At 39.8% G+C, this 22,153-nt stretch overlaps 2 protein-coding genes across 6 annotated transcripts in view; one reads left to right on the top strand and one right to left on the bottom strand.

Moving 5' to 3' along the window:
• Window positions 1-35: 35 nt before the first annotated feature.
• On the top strand, window positions 36-20,897 carry LOC110968837 (dynamin-1-like protein). Of its 2 annotated transcripts, XM_022218842.2 has the most exons (19): window positions 36-264; window positions 717-858; window positions 4,885-4,931; window positions 5,018-5,089; window positions 7,236-7,322; window positions 7,686-7,848; window positions 7,945-8,065; window positions 8,742-8,873; window positions 11,805-12,011; window positions 12,214-12,334; window positions 13,449-13,604; window positions 13,680-13,769; window positions 14,207-14,299; window positions 15,355-15,408; window positions 15,704-15,784; window positions 18,238-18,369; window positions 18,470-18,579; window positions 19,805-19,964; window positions 20,066-20,897. In XM_022218842.2, the coding sequence occupies exons 1-19, from the start codon at window positions 163-165 to the stop codon at window positions 20,120-20,122; spliced, it is 2,127 nt and encodes a 708-aa protein (XP_022074534.1). In that variant the 5' UTR covers window positions 36-162; the 3' UTR covers window positions 20,123-20,897. The 2 variants fall into 2 exon arrangements, with proteins under 2 accessions (XP_022074534.1, XP_022074539.1); XM_022218847.2 differs by lacking the exon at window positions 15,704-15,784.
• Window positions 20,739-22,153, bottom strand: part of tnnt2e (troponin T2e, cardiac) — a 37,737-nt gene continuing 36,322 nt past the window's right edge. For 2 of the 4 annotated variants that reach the window (XM_022218870.2, XM_051953244.1), the window contains exon 11: window positions 20,967-21,168. In XM_022218870.2, the coding sequence (XP_022074562.2) occupies window positions 21,129-21,168 (40 nt within the window). In that variant the 3' untranslated portion in view covers window positions 20,967-21,128. Of the gene's footprint in view, window positions 21,169-22,153 lie in introns of all 4 variants that reach the window. The other 2 variants (XM_051953239.1, XR_007944234.1) reach the window with 2 other exon arrangements.

Here is a 22,153-nt window from a genome sequence, read left to right as displayed (position 1 = left end):
TGCGCTGTTTTCCTCCCCTCTTAGAGAACTACCACTCCCAGCGCCGCACAAACTCTCTCGGCCGTACCGCGAGTGTTGTTGCAATGGTGGTGGTGTCGGAGGGGCATTGAATGACTTTGGCTCCATCACGAAAATTACTAGTTTAATTCATAAACCACAAACATGGAGGCGCTTATTCCTGTTATAAACAAGCTGCAGGATGTGTTCAACACAGTGGGGGCGGATATTATCCAGCTGCCGCAGATTGCAGTGGTGGGGACGCAGGTAAAAATGCTCTGATTGTGTGCATTTTGTGATACAACTTAGCTGCTGTCATGCTAGCTGGATAACCTTGCCTTAATGATACACATGCATGAATGAAAAGCGGAATCAAATAGAGATACCTAGCTGTTGATGTAACTATTTCACACGGCAGAATGAACTGAGGCTTCACAGACCATGCTAGGTCTGCTAAAATCCCACTGCACCCTTTCACTGCAGCAAATCTCATCTGCAAAGCCTGCACTGGCAGTAGTAATGAAATCTATTTTGATCACCGTCAATTAGTGCCATTTAAAGAGCCTCATCCACACATTAGCCTCTGTTAGCTAAAACCAGGTCAGTGCATGAGGAAGTGAGGTGCAGCTGCTTCATCATGGCTCCATATCAGCTGTGGTGTGTTCGGTCATAAACTTTAAACAGCTTGTGTACTCTTTCTGTGCTCTTTGTGTCTCCAGAGTAGTGGAAAAAGCTCTGTGCTGGAGAGCCTGGTGGGCCGGGACCTGCTGCCTCGGGGGACCGGCATCGTAACCAGGCGACCCCTCATCCTGCAGCTGGTCCACGTAGATCCTGGAGATGCCAGGAAAGGTGATGACAGCGGTAGGTACCAACGTGCATCTGGTCTCAGGAGGGTTTCAGATCACAATGAGGTGCCAATGATTTGGATTCTACCTTTCCCTCTTCCATGGCATGTTATCAGTCAACACAGTTCTCATATTTACACCTTAAGTATAGAGCTGCAACGAGTGATCATGTAGTTGTCAGCTATTAAAAGTCCCATATTTTGCCTTATTTCTGCAAATTAATGAAAGTCTGACATGTCCCCAAAATATGTCTTTCAGTTTTTGAGATTCAAATACGGTAAACATGATTAATTTCACCATGAGGGTGAAACTCCTGCTTTTAGTGTCTGTAGCTGTCTACACACCCTTCAGGAAGAAGATTCTCTATGCAGCTGACAGACAGGAATGAGTGTGTGAGACTAGGACTTGGTAACACCTCTATAATTCTGTCTGAGTGATAATTTGACATTGAAATGCTGCTGAATCTTAAGTACAGCGGCCGTTTTGGACTCTTTTGTATATTGAGTTTGTCAGACAATATTGTGACTATAAAATCAACATTTCAGCAGTGCAAAGCAATTAATATTACTCTGAAGTGCTTACCGGTTAACATGAAGTCTTACTAAAGTGGTCAGTATTTGAAGGGTTTGAATGCAGAGTGCTCTGACCTACTTTCTGTAATTTTTAGGAAAATGAGTTCAAAGTTTTGTGTTTTCAAGAATGGTCTAACATACAAAGTGCCACTGTAGTGCTTTATTGGGGTTGTGGGTTAGAACACTTTGCCACTAAAATCTAGACCAGGGGTGTCAAACATGCGGCCCACGGACCAAAACTGGCCCCCCAGAGGGTCCAGTGCGGCCCATATGTGCAAATGAGTGAGTCTGTTAGATTTTGTTTTTAGTACACAAATAGCTTTCGCTGACACCATTGATCATCTTTATCCAAAAAACAAGATCTTTGGGCTATGTGCAAAACAAGACATTTGAGGACGTCACCCTGGGCTCTGCAAAGCGTTGATCGACTTCTCTCACCCTTTCATAGACCAAACAACTAATCCATGGGATGACTTTGGAAAAATTACAGAGAAGACATTAACTGCAAATTGTAAATTTGTAAAACTATAAATTTGAAATAATTTCTAGACCATGACAAGTTGTTTTGATTATAAAGTAAAATACTAGATTGCTTATTGTTCTTTTGCCATTTTGTGTCTCATTTTTGTGATATTTTGTCATGCTATTGTTTTTTGTATGAATTTTGTTGTTTGTCTCATGTTTTTGACGTTTTGCTTCTCGTTTTTGACGTTTCGTGTGTCCTTTTTTGTCTAATTCTTTCTCTCTTTTTTGTTTTGTTGCCTTGTTTGTCTCATTTTTGTCCTCCTGTCTCATTTTTGCAGTCATTTGCCATTTTCTGTCTGACTTTTGTCGTTTTGATCATAAAGTCAGATACTATATCATTCAGTTCCAGATACTTGTGACTAAATATTTTGTGCTTTTGTAGATAAAGTGTGATTTGTAAGTTGTAATGTGTAAATGGTAAACTGAGACATAATGTTGTTGAAATTGAATTTATTTTTCCTAAGAAATTTCTGGTTGATCATAATGCTTTGTAAAAAGATAATTCATTAAATGTGAACATTTTCAGAATGTACTTTTTTGCACTGAAAGGAAAAATGCTGTGATTTTACTGGTCTGGTCAACTTGAGATCAAATTGAACTGAACTAAAATGAGTTTGACACCACTGATCTACTCCACAAAATTTTAATGAAATTATCTAAAGCTCAATTTGGATTTTTTTTGTGTTGGACCACTCTGCTTCTGAACCCCTCATTTAATAAAACAGAAAAATATGTAAATGAGAACAGCTTTGGTTTGAATTCAGCTCTATTGAAATGCAGAATACGTGAGCACAGAGAGCAGGAGAGAAGTGAGCAGATGGAAACACCAGCTGAGTTCAGTGAAACAGTAACTCACACAGTGCTTGTTTATTGCTCTCAAATTGATCGTAGTGTTACTGCTAATGTTAGCCACATTAGCTGAGCAGCCAACCAAACTATTAATAAAAATATTGCTTTTGTTGTGGTGACTTGCCATCAATTATAAAAGTAATCTACCAGACCTTTAGTTCTTCAGATGCCGGGACTGCATGAAGACTCTCGTGTTCATTCTTGCAGCCAACAGCTGAACAATTTAGAGATATTTTAGAGTTAGCAGAAGGTAAACAAACCTGGTGGACTGAGAGGCAGCTGCTCTTTCTGAATGGGTCACATTGAAGCAGCAAGCAATGAGGAGGATTTTACAAAGTTTGAATAAAAGACTACTAATTCCTCAGTTTGTATTTCAGTCAAATTCTTACTAACTTGTGAAGCTGGGAGACTTGAAGTAAATGTCTTCATATCATAACTGCTTTTAATTTACGCATCCAAGTTTATAACAAACACAATTTCTCAATTCGCTCGAGTAATTTTTGAAGAAAAACAAGTAGAAATCTTCTAAATGCAGCTTCTCAAGTTTGAATATTCTCTGGTTTCTTTACTGCTTTCAGACAGCACACTAAATATCTTTGGACTGTGGATAAAACAAGAAATTTGAGGATGTTATCTTAAGCTTTGGGAAACACAGACTGCAAATTTTCATAGATTAAACCACTATTCAAGAAAAAACAATCGACTCTACTCCAGTATTTAGGTTTTGGTACACACACACATACCGGGCTTTGCAAAAGTTCTGTTACACTCAGTTTTATGATCTTTAGAGACGTTTACATGTCGGAGTGAAAAATTCCATTAAATAAACTGAAAGTTCTACCTTATAGGCAGGCGTCCTTAATACAATTTTTTTTCTCAGGTGAAGTTGTATCAAGATGGAAGTCAAGAGTTGAGATATCTGCTCTCCTTTGTGCTGAACATCAGCCGGATGACCGTCCACAGAGTCGCGGAGAGGCTAAAGAATGGTGAAGATCTTTCAGGTCTTCACCATTCTTGAAAGATCACCTGAAAGATCTTCACCATTCTTGAGCCTCTCCACAACTCTGTGGACGGTCATCCGGCTGATGTTCAGCTGCTTGGCTCTGTCAGACTTGTTGTGGCCAGCATGAAGGAGAGCAGATATCTCAACTCTTTTGACTTCCATCTTGATACAACTTCACCGGAGAAAAAATTTGTATTAAGGACACCTGCCTGTAAGGTAGAACTTTCAGTTTATTTAATGGAATATTTCACTCCGACATGTAAACGTCTCTAAAGATCATGAAACCGTGTAACAGAACTTTTGCAAAGCCCGGTATATAGATAAAATATGCCCTCCTCATCATTTTGGGTATGAAAATAATATTTTTCTCGTCCTTTGTGTCACTTTTTGACATTTTTTTGTCCAAACAACTAATTAAAAACAATAAAAATACTCATTATGTGGTGCTTTACTACAGTATTTGGGGTATTATAGACACACAGTCTAAGGCACACCTGTGCACTAATCATGGTGTCTAATCAGCATCTTGATATGGCACACCTGTGAGGTGGGATGGATTATCTCAGCAAAGGAGAAGTGCTCACTATCACAGATTTAGACAGATTTGTGAGCAATATTTGAGAGAAATGGTGATATTGTGTTTGTGGAAAAAGTTTTAGATCTTTGAGTTCATCTCATTAAAAAATGGGAGCAAAAACAAAAGTGTTGCGTTTATATTTTTGTTCAGTGTGGTATGAAAACAATCTTTTGTATAATTTCCTCGTCTTCTGAGTAGAAACACCAGATTTACAGTTCTGTCTGTCGCTGTCTTTGCAGATGCCCTGCTGTGATAAAACACTTCACAAAGGTTTCACTGTACTTGCATTTTCACATTTAATAACCTGGTTTAGCTTCTTCTAGCTGCCTGCTCCTCCTCCTCACCTGTGATTCCAGCTGCTTTTGCTCACCACCAGTAGCTGTCAGGCGTCCATCCTCGTGTTAGCTGTGTTTGCTTATCCTCCTGTGCAGACTAGTTTCTGTCCACATGTAATAATGATAACTGTTTTCCTGCTTTGAGGGAGCTGTAACTGTGTGCTTTTGTTACCATCCGCAGGCAGAGAAGGCGAAGAGTGGGGCAAGTTTCTACACACCAAAAACAAGGTACGGGTTTATACGACGCTAACGTATTGAATTTATTGTCTTCGGTAGTATTTGTTGTGATGTTTTGCTGCTTTTCCTTTTTGCAGATCTACACAGATTTTGACGAAATCAGGCAAGAAATTGAAAATGAAACGGAGCGAATATCGGGGAATAATAAGGTGAGCATGGAGGAGTCACACTTGTTTGTTTTTGAAGCAGGTTAGCTTTAATTTTAGCTGCTGTCTCAAGGATATTATGATTAGTATGTGGGATGGATAGAAACATATTTCTCGGAGGCCTAACTGCAAATTCTGGGCCAGCAGAAAGCAAACCAAGGATTAGCTGTTAACACGTTGAGAATTATAATAATCCAGATGCAGCGAGATGAAGGCAAACATAACTTTTCCCTTCAATTCTGAGGAAGTGAGTCGAGGCTAGGATGTTGCCCTGAGCTGAGCAAAGTGGATTTCACAGCAGAGCTTTAGCAAATTTGAGGCCACGGTGGGAAATCACAACATTTTGGTGCCACGTAGTTTAAGGTCACTGGATCCTGAGGGGTCTGGAGATGCTTCTGGAGGAGGAAACTCGCTGCTTTTTACCTCAGTAAGACTTGGGGTTGTTGACATAACATGAGGAACAACCTCTGCTCCTTCCTCTCATTTCTCAGTTTGTACAACCTCAGTTCCTCTCTTCGTGTCTTTGTTTCTCCCAGCTGAGATGGTGGTGAAGAAGGCAAGCAAGAGACAGAGGGAGTTAAGGCTTCTTGATGTGTTTTAGAAAGTGAGACAACTTTCAATTCGTTCACAGACCTGAAGAAGCAAGAAACGAGGAGGTTGAAAATAGAAGAATGAAGAGCATTGTGCTGCTTGTACTCTTATTAGCTTGTTAGCCGCGAGCTATAGAGCATTAAGCGCTGCTGTGTTTAGTTATTTTAAAAATTGAAACAGTTTTTAGTTTGTTCTGGCTGCAGGAAGGAAGCGACAGGGAGGCGGAAAATAGAGGAAAAGAGCTGTATGCTATCTTATTAGCTTGTTAGCTGCTAACTGTGGAGAGTAGCATTAAGAGTTGCTGCATTTAGTGAGCCGAATTTATGATGTTAATGGTGCAGGAATCAACATTAATATGTTAAACCAATAAGTTTTTGTAAACTTCAGTTTATTCTCACAATTTTTTTTCTTCCACACCATTATGTAAATTTTGCAGCATAAAATCTGATATCTTTAGGTCTGGTGAGCCTACAGTTTACAACTAGTGGCTGTAGCAAACTTGATTCAGTTTCAAAGTTTCCAAAGAGCTAAAAAAAAAAAAGTCTTGGGAGTACTTAATAGACGGTTGGAAAACACTGAACATCTGCTTACTTCTCTCCTGCTCCCTGTGCTCGCATTTACTGTATTGTAATGCAGCCAAATTCTCATAAAACTTAGTTAGCAATAGTTCATCAAGGTGACATGTTAGCCAGCAGTTACTTCCAAGCTGCTACTCTGCATCGCTAAAATCCTGATTCTATAATGGCAACTTTATCCAACAAACTCGCCAAACACTCGAGGTAAAGACAACAGCAGTGCACTGAATTTGACTTCATTTTTTGCAGAATTTTACAGCTACAATGAAAGTCAGACAACGGCTACAGAATAAGGAGAAAAGGATTAGCTTTAGCTGCTCTCTGCTTGTAAAACTTTGTTAAGCAGTTTAGTAAAAGTTTGGATTTCTTTTGGAGTTAAACTGAATAAAAATCCCTCATTTTGATGGATTTTTATCATGGAGTTCACAGTTTAACGCTACAGTTTTGCATTTAAATATGGAAACCTTTGTAGACATTTGACACTGTGATGTTTTATTCATTGATGCAGAGTGTGTGAAAGAATAGCTTAGCTGAAATGGTGAGTTTGCTTCTTTTTTTTTTTTTAAGGAAAGTTAGTAGTTTACATGAACCGACTGCTTTGGGTTTTTTTTTTGTAAAATACACAATGGATTAACCAACAGAAAAGAAGTCTCAAATAGTGAAATGAACAGAAAGTCATTGAAAGTTAAGTACAGCTGCTCTAACGGTCTTTACAGAATTCTCAGTGTCTCTTCTAAACGTCTGTATATAAAAAGAATCCATCTTCCGTGATATAACATGAATTTGAACTTGCTTCTTTTACTAATACAAACAAAAAAGGTTGCCGGTGGTTACCTGAATAGCTAACAGTCACAATAAATATAAATATAGTTTAATTTTCCTCCTCACAGATGACCTGTAGGAGAAAACAACCAACCAGAGCACATTTTTCTTTATTTTCTACATGTTGTGTAAAGCAGGATTCTCTTGTCGTCCCTCTGTAGGGGATCAGCGATGAACCCATTCATCTGAAGATATTTTCTCCTCACGTTGTCAACCTCACGCTGGTGGATCTGCCAGGCATCACTAAGGTAACACGCGCTCTGCTTTGATCATCCGACGCCCCCGAGGAAATTTATTTCTTAAAACTTCCAACCGCTCATTAAAAAAAGCCTCCTAAAAACCAAGATTTATCAGATATGCGTCGTCAGCGGTGTTAATTTCCCAGTCAGGCCGGTGCTTCTTCATATTTGTAGACGACGGGGAATTAATATCTTGTCTTGATGCTTCCACACCGTGTAGTGTCAAAGCCCATGTGAGCGGCGGCTTTGATTCCGGCCTCATTAGTCCGTCCCCTCTGGTTGAACATGTGTTAATTTGAGAAATCCCTCTGCTTTCATGTCTAATGGATCAAACCGTGTCTTCTCCTTTTTAATTGGTATTGTTCCCTTCAGGTGCCCGTGGGTGATCAGCCTAAGGATATCGAGGTGCAGATAAGAGATCTGATCCTGAAGCACATCTCCAATCCCAACTGCATTATCCTGGCTGTCACGGCTGCTAACACAGACATGGCGACCTCGGAGGCCCTGAAGGTGGCCCGCGAGGTCGACCCCGACGGTAGGAGAACCTGAGGAGGAAGCAGATTTTCTTTGATTTGTCGGCCGACTTTTCTCTGTTAATTGTGACCTTTTGTGAATGATTGTGATCCGTCAGGCCGGAGGACGCTGGCTGTGGTGACCAAACTGGACCTGATGGACGCCGGTACCGATGCCATGGACGTCCTGATGGGCCGGGTCATCCCCGTTAAACTGGGCCTCATCGGAGTCGTCAACAGGTATCATAAAGTATTTAAATTCACTGGAACAGTCCACTGCTTCTCCTAATGGAGCGTTTAACATTAGCGATAATATAGAAGAGATGCATAATCAATATTTAATGCTTCATGTATCAGTATTTATTGATCTTTATCACTGGAATCACATTGAGGGATGAGACTTAATAAAAAGTTGTAGCTGTCACTGTTATTTTGCATACAGAAACAGTATTGTGATAGTTAACCCTCGTGTCGTCCTGCAAGTCAAAACTGACCCGTTTTAAAGTTTGAAAATGTGGAGAAAAAAAAAATATTTTCACAGTGAAACTTCTGATGTCCACATTTTCAACATTTTTGGGAAATGTTTGAATGTTTTTTGGTGGAAAAAAGAAATGTTAAAAATGTTTCTTAAGAACATTCACAAAAAAAAAAATCAACCAAAATCAATTGATTTTTTTTTTTTGTGAATGTTCTTTAAAACAATTTTCTTGCCAAATATGGGGGATTTTTTCAAAATAAAACTTTTAAGGGAAACTTTTAAAAAAAATTCCTGAAGGTTTTGTAAATTTTCAGAAATTTGGAAAAAAAATTTGCTGAATTTTTGGATTTTTTCAGACAAGGAAACGATATTTTTTGTTGCCTGTAAATGAAGACAACAGGAGGGTTAATATCAGTGTTTTTGTGTTTAAACTTTTAGGAGCCAGCTGGACATCAACAATAAAAAGTCTGTGGCCGATGCGATCCGTGACGAACACGCTTTCCTGCAGAAGAAATATCCGTCTCTCGCCAACAGAAACGGAACCAAATACCTGGCCAGAACCCTAAACAGGTAAAAATGAATATTAGATTGACACACCGTCACATTTTTAGTCATTGTAGGCTCATTTTTCACTGCAGTATAAAGTCCTGCACCTTCGCAGAAACAGCACAACCCAGACTAGAAGTTGAGAGGAAAAAAAAAAACAAAGGTTACCTTTCTGGAATGATTATTTTACAAAATTAACACTTCTAAAGTGTCCAGAGGTGTTACAAACACTGCAACAAATGTTAGCTCTACATACTGTACATATTTTACTCTTTAAATATTTGCTTTGCTTCTTTCTTTGTCTCCTATCTGCTCTGTGTAAACACTGCCTGCAGTTCAGCTGAATAGTCTGTGAATTTTTGTGACATGGCTGTTTGTCACAGCTGAGTCAGTTATGGCTTTTCAGTTGCGCTAAGACAGACAAAATTTTTAGTTTTTGTAGAACCTGATTAGAGCGACTGGCTTATTTCTGGTAAATTTTTTAAAATGAAATGAAATTAGGTCAGATTTGTTTGTTTTCTTACAGCCGGAAGTGACACATGATTGGTTGAAGGACTGTTGTAAAGTCTATGATTCTTTCAGTTTCTACAGAATCTGGCAGATAAATGGTGCAATTTTGATGACTTCATTTAAGGATGATACACCTTTAATCCCCATTGCTAAATTATGGGGGTTCAGACGATAAAAAGACAGAAATTAATACCTTAAAATGATGTGTTTTCACCACATTTGTGCCTCTGCAAATTGCTTCTGTTTGTATCACGTGTGTGTCTTATTAATCTAAACTGAATATGCCGGCTTCATGTCAGAATGAGGACTTTGATCATTCCTGCAAAAGCAAGGGTTTTTTGCACATTTCAACATATCACACCAAATTAAAAGAAAACTTTTTATACTTGATTGAGCTTTTAGTTTCTGTCTTTTTTGAAAAACTTAATGAGCATAAAAGACGACACTCTTGACTAATCAGTTCATTTTTGCTTCTGTCTTCACCTCTGCACAGAATAAAGCATGGTCGATAGCAGCTGACAAGAAAGAATAATTGCAACTATTCCTCAAGACTTTCCTCTATTTTTTCACTTAGAAAACCAAAGTTTCGTTAGTTTTTTTAATTTCTTTTTCTTTGAGAAGCCTAATTTATTTGCTCCAAACCAGTTGATGGAAGCCGGGCCTGTTTCATTTGTTTTTCTTTATTTTTTGCAACATTTCAAGAGTTCACTTCAAATTTGCTTCACAATTAAATGGAAACTCGACTCTAGTCTGAACTTCTTGCAGACGCTCTAACAGCTAGAGTGGATGGGTAACGTGGTTTTGGCAGTTGCTTTAATCATTAGTGAGGTCATGTTCTGTCTGTAACTTTGGGAACACATCCATACGCACAATAATGATTCTGCTGGAGACCGGAAAATAATTTGACTTTAGTAAACAGATCAGAGTTTTACAGTCAAATAAAAATATCCGGACGACTTTTATGGAGCTCAGGACTCAATCTGAGGACGGTCGCTGCCCAACAAGTGATTTAACTGCAGCTTATAAACTGTGTTTGACAAACAGAGTCGTTCACTGTTAGTTCCTGATCAGCTCAGTCCACTGTGCTGATGATAGTGCTGTTAGTTTCGGTGTTGTATGTTTGCAGCTGCTTCAACCTTTCAGTGCTGTTTATCCTCATGCATACAGCAAACGTTGCACAAACTATGACTCCCTGCATCAGGGGTGTCAAACATGCGGCCCGCGGGCCAAAACCGTCCCTCCAGAGGGTCCAATCCGGCCCTCAAAGTGTAAAAATGACAGAGAAGACATTTTCTGTGAATTGTAAATTTGTAAACTATAAATTTAAAATAATTTCTAGACTTGACTAGTTGTTCTGATCATAAAGTAAAATACTAGAGTGCTCATTGTTCTTTTGTCATTTTGTGTCTCATGTCTGTAATAATTTGTCATGTTTTTGTTGTTTTTTTTTGCCTCATGTTTTTGTTGTTTTGTGTTTCCGTTTTGTCTCGCTTGTGTTTTTTGTCTTATTTTTGTCATTTTGTGCTTTACTTTATTCATTGTTCTGTGTATTGTTTTTGTGGTTTTGAATTTTTTTTTTTGAATCAATGAATTCCATTGGTGTCATCTAGTGTTCCCATTTTTAACTCTCTGAACCCAGAAATCCTCACTGGCAGGTTTGAGAGGCATGTCGTCTTTTTAAAAAATTGCCAAAATTATACAACTTATCATAGCTTTAAACTGAAAAAATGTTAGATTTTCAACTCCTCAGCAGTCATTGAACTATGTGAGGTGCCGTTCAGTGAGGAATATTAACCAAATATCAGTTTAAAACTATAATATTTCATCAGGATTCCTTTATTCTGCATGTGTCATTTAAAAATGACCCAAAAATGAAATGTATGCTTTAACTACAATCTGTAAAAATCAAAAAATGCTGCACTTCCGGCCCCAACCATGAACCTATTACCTGCTTTACTGCAACTAACAGTCATGTGACAAAAATTCAGGGAACTTTTTCACTGTTGTACATGTTATTTCCTCTTTTTTTTGTAAGATAAATGATCACAGAAATTCAACTTTACCTTTTTGTTTCTTAGGATATATGACATTCTAACTATCATATGGCACAGAAGACACTTTTGAGTTCTCTCTGCTTCTAGTCTTGGTTGTTTTGTTTCCATAGAGGTGCAGGACTTTATAACATAGTGAAAAATGAGCCCACAGTGAGTAAAACGGAGCAAAAAAAATCACTAAAAACTGTTTTCAGGTTCAAGGGTTAGTCTTTTTAGGACAGTTAATGTACAAAGATGTTGTACCGATTTGGGGATTCAGCATGATGTCTCGTCACAATCAGTCCGCTGAATGTCAGAAGCGGCTGTGACATTATTAACGGCCATCAGAGGATCTCGCTATTGTCTGTCATTTTAAAACCTCACACTCTGCCCTTTGCTGTTCTAATGTCAGGCTACTGATGCATCACATCCGAGACTGTCTCCCCGAGCTGAAGACACGGATCAACGTCCTGGCGGCTCAGTACCAGTCCCTGCTCAGCAGCTACGGCGAACCCGTGGAGGACCAGAGCGCCACCCTGCTCCAGCTCATCACCAAGTTCGCCACAGAGTACTGCAACACCATCGAGGGCACGGCCAAATACATCGAGACGGCAGAGCTGTGAGTAGCGCCGCTCCGCCACATGGTGATGCTGTTGATCCAGCGCAGCCGAAATGAGCCAAACAACTGCATTGGTTTCATCATTTAATATGATACAACTTGTGAGTTGAGGCACGCACAGCCTCGGTGAAGGAAGAGCTGACAGGAGCGGAGGCCACGGGGTTCACATCACAGCTAATATCCCCCCACTGCTATTTTTCAGGTGCGGTGGAGCCAGAATTTGCTACATATTCCACGAGACTTTTGGCAGAACGTTGGAGTCTGTGGATCCTCTGGGAGGACTCAGCACCATAGATATCCTAACAGCCATAAGGAACGCAACAGTGAGTGCAGCTGCATCCTCTTATTAATGTAACATCATTAGTGTCACTGCAGCTTCTCCTGACACCCGAACCCCCCAAACCCCAAGCAGTTTCTGCATGTTTTTTTCCTTTGCTCCTGTCATATTTGTACGCACTGTGGGCTCATTTTTTACTACATGATCAAGTCCTGCACCTTTATGGGAACAGTACAGCCATGATTAGATGTAGAGAGAACTCAGAAATGTCCTTTGTGCAGCATGACACACTTATCATGCCATCAATTAGAAGAAAACGATTGAATATGTTTGATTATTTAGTAGAAAAAGTTAAAAAAAAATCATCATGTTCAACTTTTTTCCAAGTGTCCACAGGCGTTATCAGTATTAGAAAAAAATATTCCTCAGTTTATCATTTACACATTACAATTTACAGATCAGAGTGTCTACAAATGCACACAATATTTAGTCACAGGTATCTGGAACTGAACAACAGAGTAATTAACTTAATGATCAAAATGACAAAATCAGACAAAAAATGACAAAAAAACAAGACAAGATATTACAAAAACGAGACACAAAATGACAGAAAATGAAGCAAATGGCACGAAACAAAGCAAGAAAGAGACAATGAATGAGACAAAAAAGTTACAAAGCACCAAAAAAATGGATAAACGACAAAAACAAAAAAATACATAAATGACACAAGACAAAAAATGACAAAAAAAATCGACAATAACATAAGCAAGACAAAAAAACCACAAAACAACAAAAACGATACACAAAACAATGAAATAAAGTAAAACACAAAATGACAAAATTAAGACAAAAACACAAGCAAGACAAAAAGGAAACACAAAACAACAAAAACATGACAAAATATTACAAAAACGAGACACAAAGCAACAAAAGAGTGTCTGGCTGTTAAATTGTTTTGTTTGTTTTTTTAAAAAATGTCATGCCTTTCAAACTCTCTGGTTTTGTGGTTCAGATGGTTAATTCTGTCTATTATAAAACAACAAAAACTTAACTTTCTCTGTCACTTGCAGCTTTTTCCACTTTGCATTGTTGGTTGCTCACTTAGAACACACTCCACTCCATCACTGCTAACCTGCGGCTCCTTCCTCTTCCTGCTTTAGGGCCCTCGTCCGTCCCTTTTTGTGCCCGAGGTTTCCTTCGAGCTGCTGGTGAAGAAGCAGGTGAAGCGTCTGGAGGAGCCCAGTCTGCGCTGCGTGGAGCTGGTCCACGAGGAGATGCAGAGGATCATCCAGCACTGCAGCAACTACAGCACACAGGTAGCCAAACGCACCACGACGGCTTATCTTTACCTCGCGTGTGTACGTTTATGCTAACATTACTTTGTCTTGTAGGAGCTGCAGAGATTCCCGAAGCTACATGAGGCCATCGTAGAAGTGGTCACCTCCCTGCTGAGGAAGAGGCTGCCCATCACCAATGAGATGGTAGCAACACCGTCACTTCTCTTTGAATGTGTGCAGACGTCTTTTAGGTTGTCAGACTAGCCAGGTGTAGGTTTCTGCTGCTAATTTCTCCTTCCTGTCCACTATTTCTGATTTGAAAATCCTTTTTACATCTTTAGTTTTGCCATGATTTGAATCATGGACTATAACAGCCCTTCTTGTTTTGGGTTTTTTTTTTTGAGTAAATTTAAATTTTAATGAGAGTTTAACCTGTCACCATTTTCCAGAGGCACCATCACTACATCCTGGGCTCAGTGGCTGGTGATTGGTTTAAAGAAATGCAAACATGCCAGGGCAGTTTTCCACCAATAGCAGATTGATAGTTAGGTGTAGCCAGACTGCAAGCCTTCCTTTTGAGTAGTTTTAGTGACATTTTGAATCCGTTTTGATTACAGTGCTGTCCTCTTTTCTCGTTACAGGTCCATAACTTGGTTGCGATCGAGCTAGCCTACATCAACACGAAGCATCCAGACTTTGCAGACGCCTGTGGAGTCATGAATAACAACATTGAGGTCTGTAATCAGTTCAACCCTGAATGTCTTTTATTTACATCTTTTTGTACTTTAAAGCAGATTACACACTTGAATAATGTGACTAAAGGAATATAATACAATAACCTGTTTAATTATAATTTCTTCTGTTTTGTTTTGGTGGCTGAATTTCACCAATGTAGTTTGAGAAGCTGTTTTTTTTAACCTTCTAAACCCATATTATCTTTTTAAAAAAATCACCAAAATCAACCATTTATCAGTCAGATATCAGATTTTCAGGTTATTGAACCACTCATTTTAATTCTGCATGTGCCAGTTTTTTAAAAAATGACAAAAATAAACCTTTTAGTAGAAGTGAATTCTGTAAAAAAATTAAAATTCTGTGCTCCGTGTTGCGACCAACAGTCGTGTTGGAAAAATCCAGAAACTTTTTGGCTGAACTGCAGGGAGGCAAATATGGAAATAAATTCCAGATGTAAATAGTTAAGTGTCTACAGTATGCTGATTTTTTTTTCTCCCAGTATTTATAACACCTGTAGGCACTTGGATAAATGTTGTCCAAGTTTTCCCCATTTTTGTAAAATAAATGATCACAGACATTCCACTTTTTTAACTGATTTTTGACCTAACTCTGTTCAGAGAATATTTCTAAGTTGTCTCTACTTCTAGTCGTGGTTCTTCTGTTTCTGTAGAGGTCCAGGACATTATTTTGTTGTGAAAAATCGGCCGATGGTGAATAAAAATGTGGCAGGAGCAAAAAATGGTCAAAAATGTGCTTGGGGTTCAGAGGGTTTAAACTTTCATGAGATCGGATACTGACCAAGTGATCTAATGCAGCATTTATTTCCTTAAATACTTCTCTGTGAGTTACTGTGGAGTTGTAATTATTCTAAGAAATCATTAGTTTGTCATTCCAGTGTATTAGAAATGTTATAATTAACAGTTTGCACTCCTCCATGATGAAATGTGTTCTTAATTAGTTGTAAAGTAAATTATCCTTCACATTTTCCAAGTATGTCTCTGGAAAAAAAAGAAAAACATCATTTGTTCAGACTTGTGGTTTTGTGTGTTGGTAGGAGCAGAGGAGAAACCGGATGAGAGAGCTTCCCACTGCAGTGCCCAGGGATAAGGTAAAAGAGATGAACGTGTTTTAAAATGCAATAAACAGCAGCTCCTGTGCTCTAGTATCTGCTCGCAGTATAAAAGGGTTCTTGTGTGGCGTTAATCACTCATAACGCTGCAGGACGAGGATCTGTGAACCGAATGCTTCGGATAGTTTCCATCGAGGAATTTTATCCCACATCTCCCCTCTTTGAACGTCGTCCTCTCTTTCCCCCTTTTGACTTTCGACTGCCAGCCTCCTTTTTCTTCTGTCTTTTTTCACATTTCTTCTCTCCCTCACGCCTGCTCTCATATTCCTGCTAGTCTGCTCTCAAAGGCCCGGCTGGTCCAACTGTGGTTTCTGGCGAGTCTCCTGCGTCTGGAGCCGACATGGACGGTGCCAAGGTGGGCACATAGGCAGCTCTGAGCCTGGCTGGCTGTGGGGCTGCTGGTTGGGGATGAATGGAAGGATGGTTGGATGGATGGATGGACGGACGGATGGATGGTTGTACCGTATGGATGAATGGATGGATAGATGGATGGAAGGATGAACGGATAGATGGATGGTTGGTTGGATGTTTGTTTGATTGGTTGGATGAATGGGTGGATTGAAGGATGGATGGTTGGTTGGTTGGATGGATGGATGGATAGTTGGTTGGTTGGATGTTTGTTTGATTAGTTGGATCGATGATGGATATTTGGATGGATGTTTGGTTGGGTGGATGGTTGAACGAATGGATAGTTTGGATGGATGGATGATGGTTTGATGGATGGATGGTTGGTTGGATGGATGGATGGCTGGATGGATGGATAGTATGGATGGATGGTTGGTTGGTTGGACGGATGGATGGATGGATGGATAGATAGTTTGGATGGATGGACGGTTGGATGGATGGATAGTATGGTTGGATGGATGGATGGTTGGTTGGTTGGTTGGATGGATGGATAGTATGGATGGTTGGTTGATTGTTTGGATGGATGGATAGTATGGATGGTTGGTTGGTTGGTTGGACGGATGGATGGATGGACAGTTGGTTGGATGGATGATAGTATGGTTGGTTGGATGGATGGATGGTTGGATGGATGGTTGAGCATGGGGCTGCTGGCATGCACACTGATCTTCCTGTGCTCATGCGGTGCTTTTGTTTTGCTTTTCCTTCAGCCTGTGTGGGCTTGTACTAATCAACTGTTGTGCTTTCTGCAGTCTGTTTTTACCCAAAGTTGCAGAGAATATCTCTCCTCTCCTTCTCTTTCCTGTTCCAGCCTCTTTCTGGGGATCGACCGATATTTTTTTATTAGATGTTGATTCTTGGCGCTCAAGAAAGAGCGATATTTGGACCCGATATACATTAGATGTAATGTTTTACCAGCATGCGAAGCAGAGAAGCTGTCATTCATAACTGCACGTCTTCGTTAATAAGGGTGACTATAACTGAATGTGGGCCAATATATAATTGAGAGACTTTTGAAGTCATATCTTGCATACATTTTTATTAAAAATAAAAAACTAATGTTTTTTGTGTTCATTATGATCATTTTTCCAAATTCCATAATTATATATTATGGAAACAATCACTTATTCATAAAAAATGACTGGATATCACTAAAAGTGTGCTTATTTAGAAATTATTTTGATTGTGTTCTTTTTACTAAGTTGAGGTAATCATGACGGATATTTCTTTTTGGCAATATATCAAATTATTTAAGGAAAATAACAAATTGTGAAATTTCTTTCAACTAAGGTACCCATTTACAAAAACACCTCAAGGAAGTGTGTTAACCACATGATGTCATTTCCTCCTGAAGAAAAGACTGGAAGACTCCAAGGCTTTCTGAGTTATTTAATATAAAATAGTGTGTGAATCAAATGTGGATTCATCGCATGTCAACAGATTTACTGCAGTGTCTTTATAAATAACTTTCAGTTTCAATTTTACTCAATTGTGTATATAATATTTAGAAGCATCTTTCCCTAAAAATGCCCTGTGGTGTTTGGTTATAGGCGACCATGTTGATTTTAGGCCTGAAAACAGCAAAAATGTCAAACTATGATACAATCTTTCACGGTTCAGTCACCTTTATTACCCATTAAGGTCCATATCTTAAAGCATTATTAATTGTTGTTTTCCAGACTCTGGTTTGGGGTAACTTGTGGCTGCTTTCTAACTTAGCTGCTCGCTGTTAGCGTAGCCTTAGCCACTATGAGCAACGGCTTGTTTCTTGTTCAGTGTTTTCAGACCTGAAGTTGTGCATTTATCAATAATCTGCAAATTTAAAAAACTGCAAATAATCGGTCTATCCCTACTTAACCTTCTGGATGCTTTGACTTTTCTACTCAGATTCTAGGACCTGTGAGATCCCACCTCTGTGCATCGTCTATGCAACCCTTGTTTGTAAGCCATGCTAACAGCATGGCTCTAATGATGGTAGTTGCTTTCATTTTTAATGAAATTTCAGCCTCGGGTTTACTTCCTATTTAATGCTAATTAGCAAAGGTTTGCATGCTCAGGCGAGACAGTGAACATGGTAAACATTAACATGTCATCATGCATACTGTATGCACATGTTAACATTTAGCCTATAGCACACGTAGCTGTTAGCATGGCCGCAGACTTCTGTCATGTTTTCTCTTTAACTGGAGCACAGAGACATTAAATTATGCACATGACTGCACTTCAGGTTTCTAGAATCTCTTCTTATGGTCGAGCCCGTTCTACTTGTGTTTGCAAATGCACATGAATCAGTCAACGTTTCTGTGCTACACACCCTAACCATCCTTTCCCCGTCAACCCCATGTTGAACCCTGATGACAAGCAAGAGGAGCTGTTCCCACAAGTTAGCTGTTTTTCTGTCTTCAGGCTCCAGCAGCAGGGCCTCAGGCCGAGCAGGACGGCACCGGGAGCTGGAGGGGGATGCTGAAGAAAGGCGAGGACGCTCCGGGCTCCGGACCCGGGAGCCCCCTTAAAGGAGCTGTCAACCTGCTTGATGTGGTAAGTGAACACCGGCCTGCTAGCATTCCTCATTAATGAGACTACAGTAGTTTTTGAGCGAGCAACCAATTAAAACATCACCCTCTTGTTTCCCCTCTAGCCCGTCCCTGTCGCAAGGAAGTTGTCATCACGTGAGCAGAGGGACTGCGAGGTCATCGAGCGCCTCATCAAGTCCTACTTCCTCATCGTCCGCAAGAACATCCAGGACAGGTGGGTTCATCTTGCTGATGTTTAAAGTTTTGTGGTTTATTTTAACTGTCAAAGTTAATTAACTCCAACTTTTTAACTGTTGAACTACTCATCTGTGACTCTGTTGGAAAACGTAACCAAATTTAAGCTTAAAATCATTTTATTAAAATCATTTTATTCTGCATCTTGTGTAAAAAAAAAAAAAAAAATCACCAAATACCAACCATTTGCACTAAAAAGATTCTGTAAAAAACAAAAAATCTGATCCTCTGTGCAACGGTGAAGCCTTTAGGGACGAGGATGAACTGCAGGCTGTGTTTACAAAGAGCCGAAAGGAGACAAACGGAAACAAATTGAAGTCTAACTGGTAAAATATCTACAGTATATAAAATTACCTCTCCCTCTCCGGGCACTTATGTGCAGATGTTGTACATGTTAATGTCATGTTTTTTGCAAAACAAATGAAATTCATCTTTTTATGTGTCAGACAACAGAAGACAGTTAATCTACTTCCAATCATGGTTGTATCGAATATTAAATAACTTTAAGCTGATCAGTATGCACCAGTCCATTCTCATATAATTTCTGAATACAGAACTTCATCAACTTTGTGATCAAACTTCTTGAACTGTTGAGGAATATAACACAGGCAAGCTTGTCTACTGTAATATGGAGATAACCATATGTAGCTTGTTCCTTTAACTGCAACTAATAATGGATTAATAGAAGGTTGTCGATGATGACAGTCCGACCAACGAGAATTCATTTGTATGAGCAAATACTGACCACCAGTTGACTTGGAGCCCTTAAAAGTAGTCCATAAAAATTGCACTGTTTATTTTTTTGAGTACTACTTAAAAATCCAGTGTGTGTTTTTAGAAAATTGAGCCTTTTAAGATAATTATATATCTATGACCCATTGGTCTAGATTGGAGACATTGACTTTTTCTACGCAATAAAAAGAACAGTGTCAAACTGCTGGCCTTATCCTGTGAAATGCTTCTCCTTCCTCTCGAAAACATCCTCCCAGTGGGGTTGTTGGAGTCTAAGGCCCCTCAGGGCTCAGTAGGGTTAAATATCTCCCATTTAGCTCCTACTTAAACAGCTCAGTACTTCGGCAGGCAGCGGCCACCTGGTGAGTCCGACTCGAGCCCCTCCATCTGGGAAGCGACGCAGCCACCAGGCCATCTTGCCTCCTTGTTCTAAACCATCTGTTCGGTCTGTTTCCTCTCTCTCTGTGCTGCAGTGTGCCAAAGGCAGTGATGCACTTCCTGGTCAACCATGTGAAGGACAGCCTCCAGAGCGAGCTTGTCGGCCAGCTGTATAAATCTGGCCTCCTCAATGATCTGCTGACCGAGTCGGAGGATATGGCCCAGCGGCGCAAGGAGGCAGCCGACATGCTACAGGTAACAGGCTCCCACCTGGTGGTGCTCAACTTTTCCCTTGTGTTTTAGGAGTGCCTTTGTCAGCCATTTTAATGTGTGTTTTTTGTTTTTCGTGTGCACAGGCGTTGCAGAAAGCCAGCCAGGTGATCGCCGAGATCAGGGAAACGCATCTGTGGTGAAAAAAAGAGCCCAATCTGCCATCTCATCATCATGCCTCAAGGACCGACGCTCCGTAGCACTCATCATGTCTGAAGTTTTGGATTCACAACCATGAAAATGATCTATACTCCAATGTGTAATAGGTAACATATCGGCTTACAGGCTACTTGAAAGAAATGTAAGTTAATTGATTTAAAACGTACGCCGTTGTCTGGCGTTCATTTAAACGCACTGCCTCCGTTTGCTAGTATTCAAGGTGAGAAGTTTAGACATTCTAGTTGCCACCCATGGCTCCGGAAAGAATCGAGAGTGCAGCCAAAGGCAAAGTACTTCTCAGTTTTTGACAGACTGCGGTTGACCAGTATGGAAATGGACTTTTGTGTAAACTGGGAAATCAAAGTTTTGACGCCACTTTGGCAGCTCTGCAAAGCATTCTGAAAAATGTTTTTGCTTCGGGGTATATATGAAAAGAAACTCTAAATTATTCAGCCCCACATTTGCAGCCTTTTCATTTAGTAGCTGTCATGTGTCAGAAAACCTCCATCACTTCAAGTTTTGCACTATTGTCACCACACTGTACTTTATAGCAAGTCAATTATCCTGACACTGTATTGCCATCAGAATCTTTATTTATTGTGTTATTTAAATGTGTGGATAATGTCATGAGCACTATTGCAGCAGATTGTTTAATTATGTTTACATATTGCTGCCTACATGTGAAACTTATGGTGCACTGTGGTTCTGTGTATGGTTCCCAAAAGAAAGAATAAATAGAGGTATTTTATTGCCACCTAATTGGTCTGAATTCATATATGGTGGGGATTAAGCCGGAATTCAACATCAAAACACTCAAGCAGGTCAAAATTGTGGCACAAAAGCACAACTCTTTATTTATGTCTACAACTTGTGGCAGCTTTAACAGAGATGCAGCGTCGTCTTTGTTAAAGTGTAGATCAATGTCTTCAACTTCAACACTGCTGCTCGTGTTCAGACGCCTCCTGTGAGAACTTCTGTCCGTGTTTCTGTCTATCTCAGCCGGCCCTTGCCCTTGCCTCTTCCTTTGGCGCTGTAAAGTCACAGGCAGAAACATTTAACAGCTCAGCATGTATGCATTAATGAACATTATTCTGCAGTTTATGTACTATTGGACTCATTAAGTATTCAACGTTAAACCTGCAGTGCGGAACTTTTGTGCACCCAGTCCCCCATGGACTTGGGTGGATGACGACATTTACGCCACTACGTAAAGCACGAGTTAGCCTTAGCATCAATGCAGCATCTTTGCTACAACGGGAGTAAATGTAATGGAGCATGCTGATACCAATCTACTGTGCAGGTATACAACTAAGTCCCCAAAGTACTCAACAGATACCCGAAGTAAACCAACAGCTACTGTGGTGTCTGCAAGGGAATGTAAAGTCTTTATTCTTTCTCTAAACACAGTAACTTTGGCTATCTGGAACATTAGAAGCTTTTCCCGGGGGCTTTCTTGGTTTTTACACCATAGGCTACACCATACTTCTATTTAGGGATGTCCCAAACTCCATCCCCAAAATTTTGTAACTAAATCGGTAGTGGCGTAAACCACATCTGTTGTTGCACAGAAACATGGGAAAGTCCCAAAAACATCTGTCAGGTATTTCTCTGATAACACTCTGAGGCACTTTCTTACTTTATTCCACCTTAAAGTAACACTTAATTGGAGTTTACTATGCCTAATCTAAGTCTCTGTGATGGTGCTCCTTTACTAGCTAGTAACACGTGCTTGCCTCCTTGGGTTGCTACAGTATGAAATAATAAAAGGTACTAATGCTAATCTAAAGTATGTATTATTTAGGAATGACACGGATCAGATTGGGACATCATTACTCCTACAGCCAACCTATCATTGCTGTTTAACGTAAATGCATTGTTCGCAAAAATTAGATTTAAAACGGCAGTATACAGGGAGATTTACCTGCTGTCAATCAGCTTAATCAGCACAGCAAGAACTTGTTAACGGATGTTCATTTATATGTAAAAGTTCTGGTCTAACTTTAGATAAATAAGGC

The sequence above is a fragment of the Acanthochromis polyacanthus genome, chromosome 1 (assembly GCF_021347895.1).
Source record: "Acanthochromis polyacanthus isolate Apoly-LR-REF ecotype Palm Island chromosome 1, KAUST_Apoly_ChrSc, whole genome shotgun sequence".
In the NCBI taxonomy this organism is placed as follows: Eukaryota; Metazoa; Chordata; class Actinopteri; family Pomacentridae; genus Acanthochromis; species Acanthochromis polyacanthus.
Note: the sequence above shows the minus strand (reverse complement) of the source record. Positions and strands in the feature narration are given on the sequence as shown.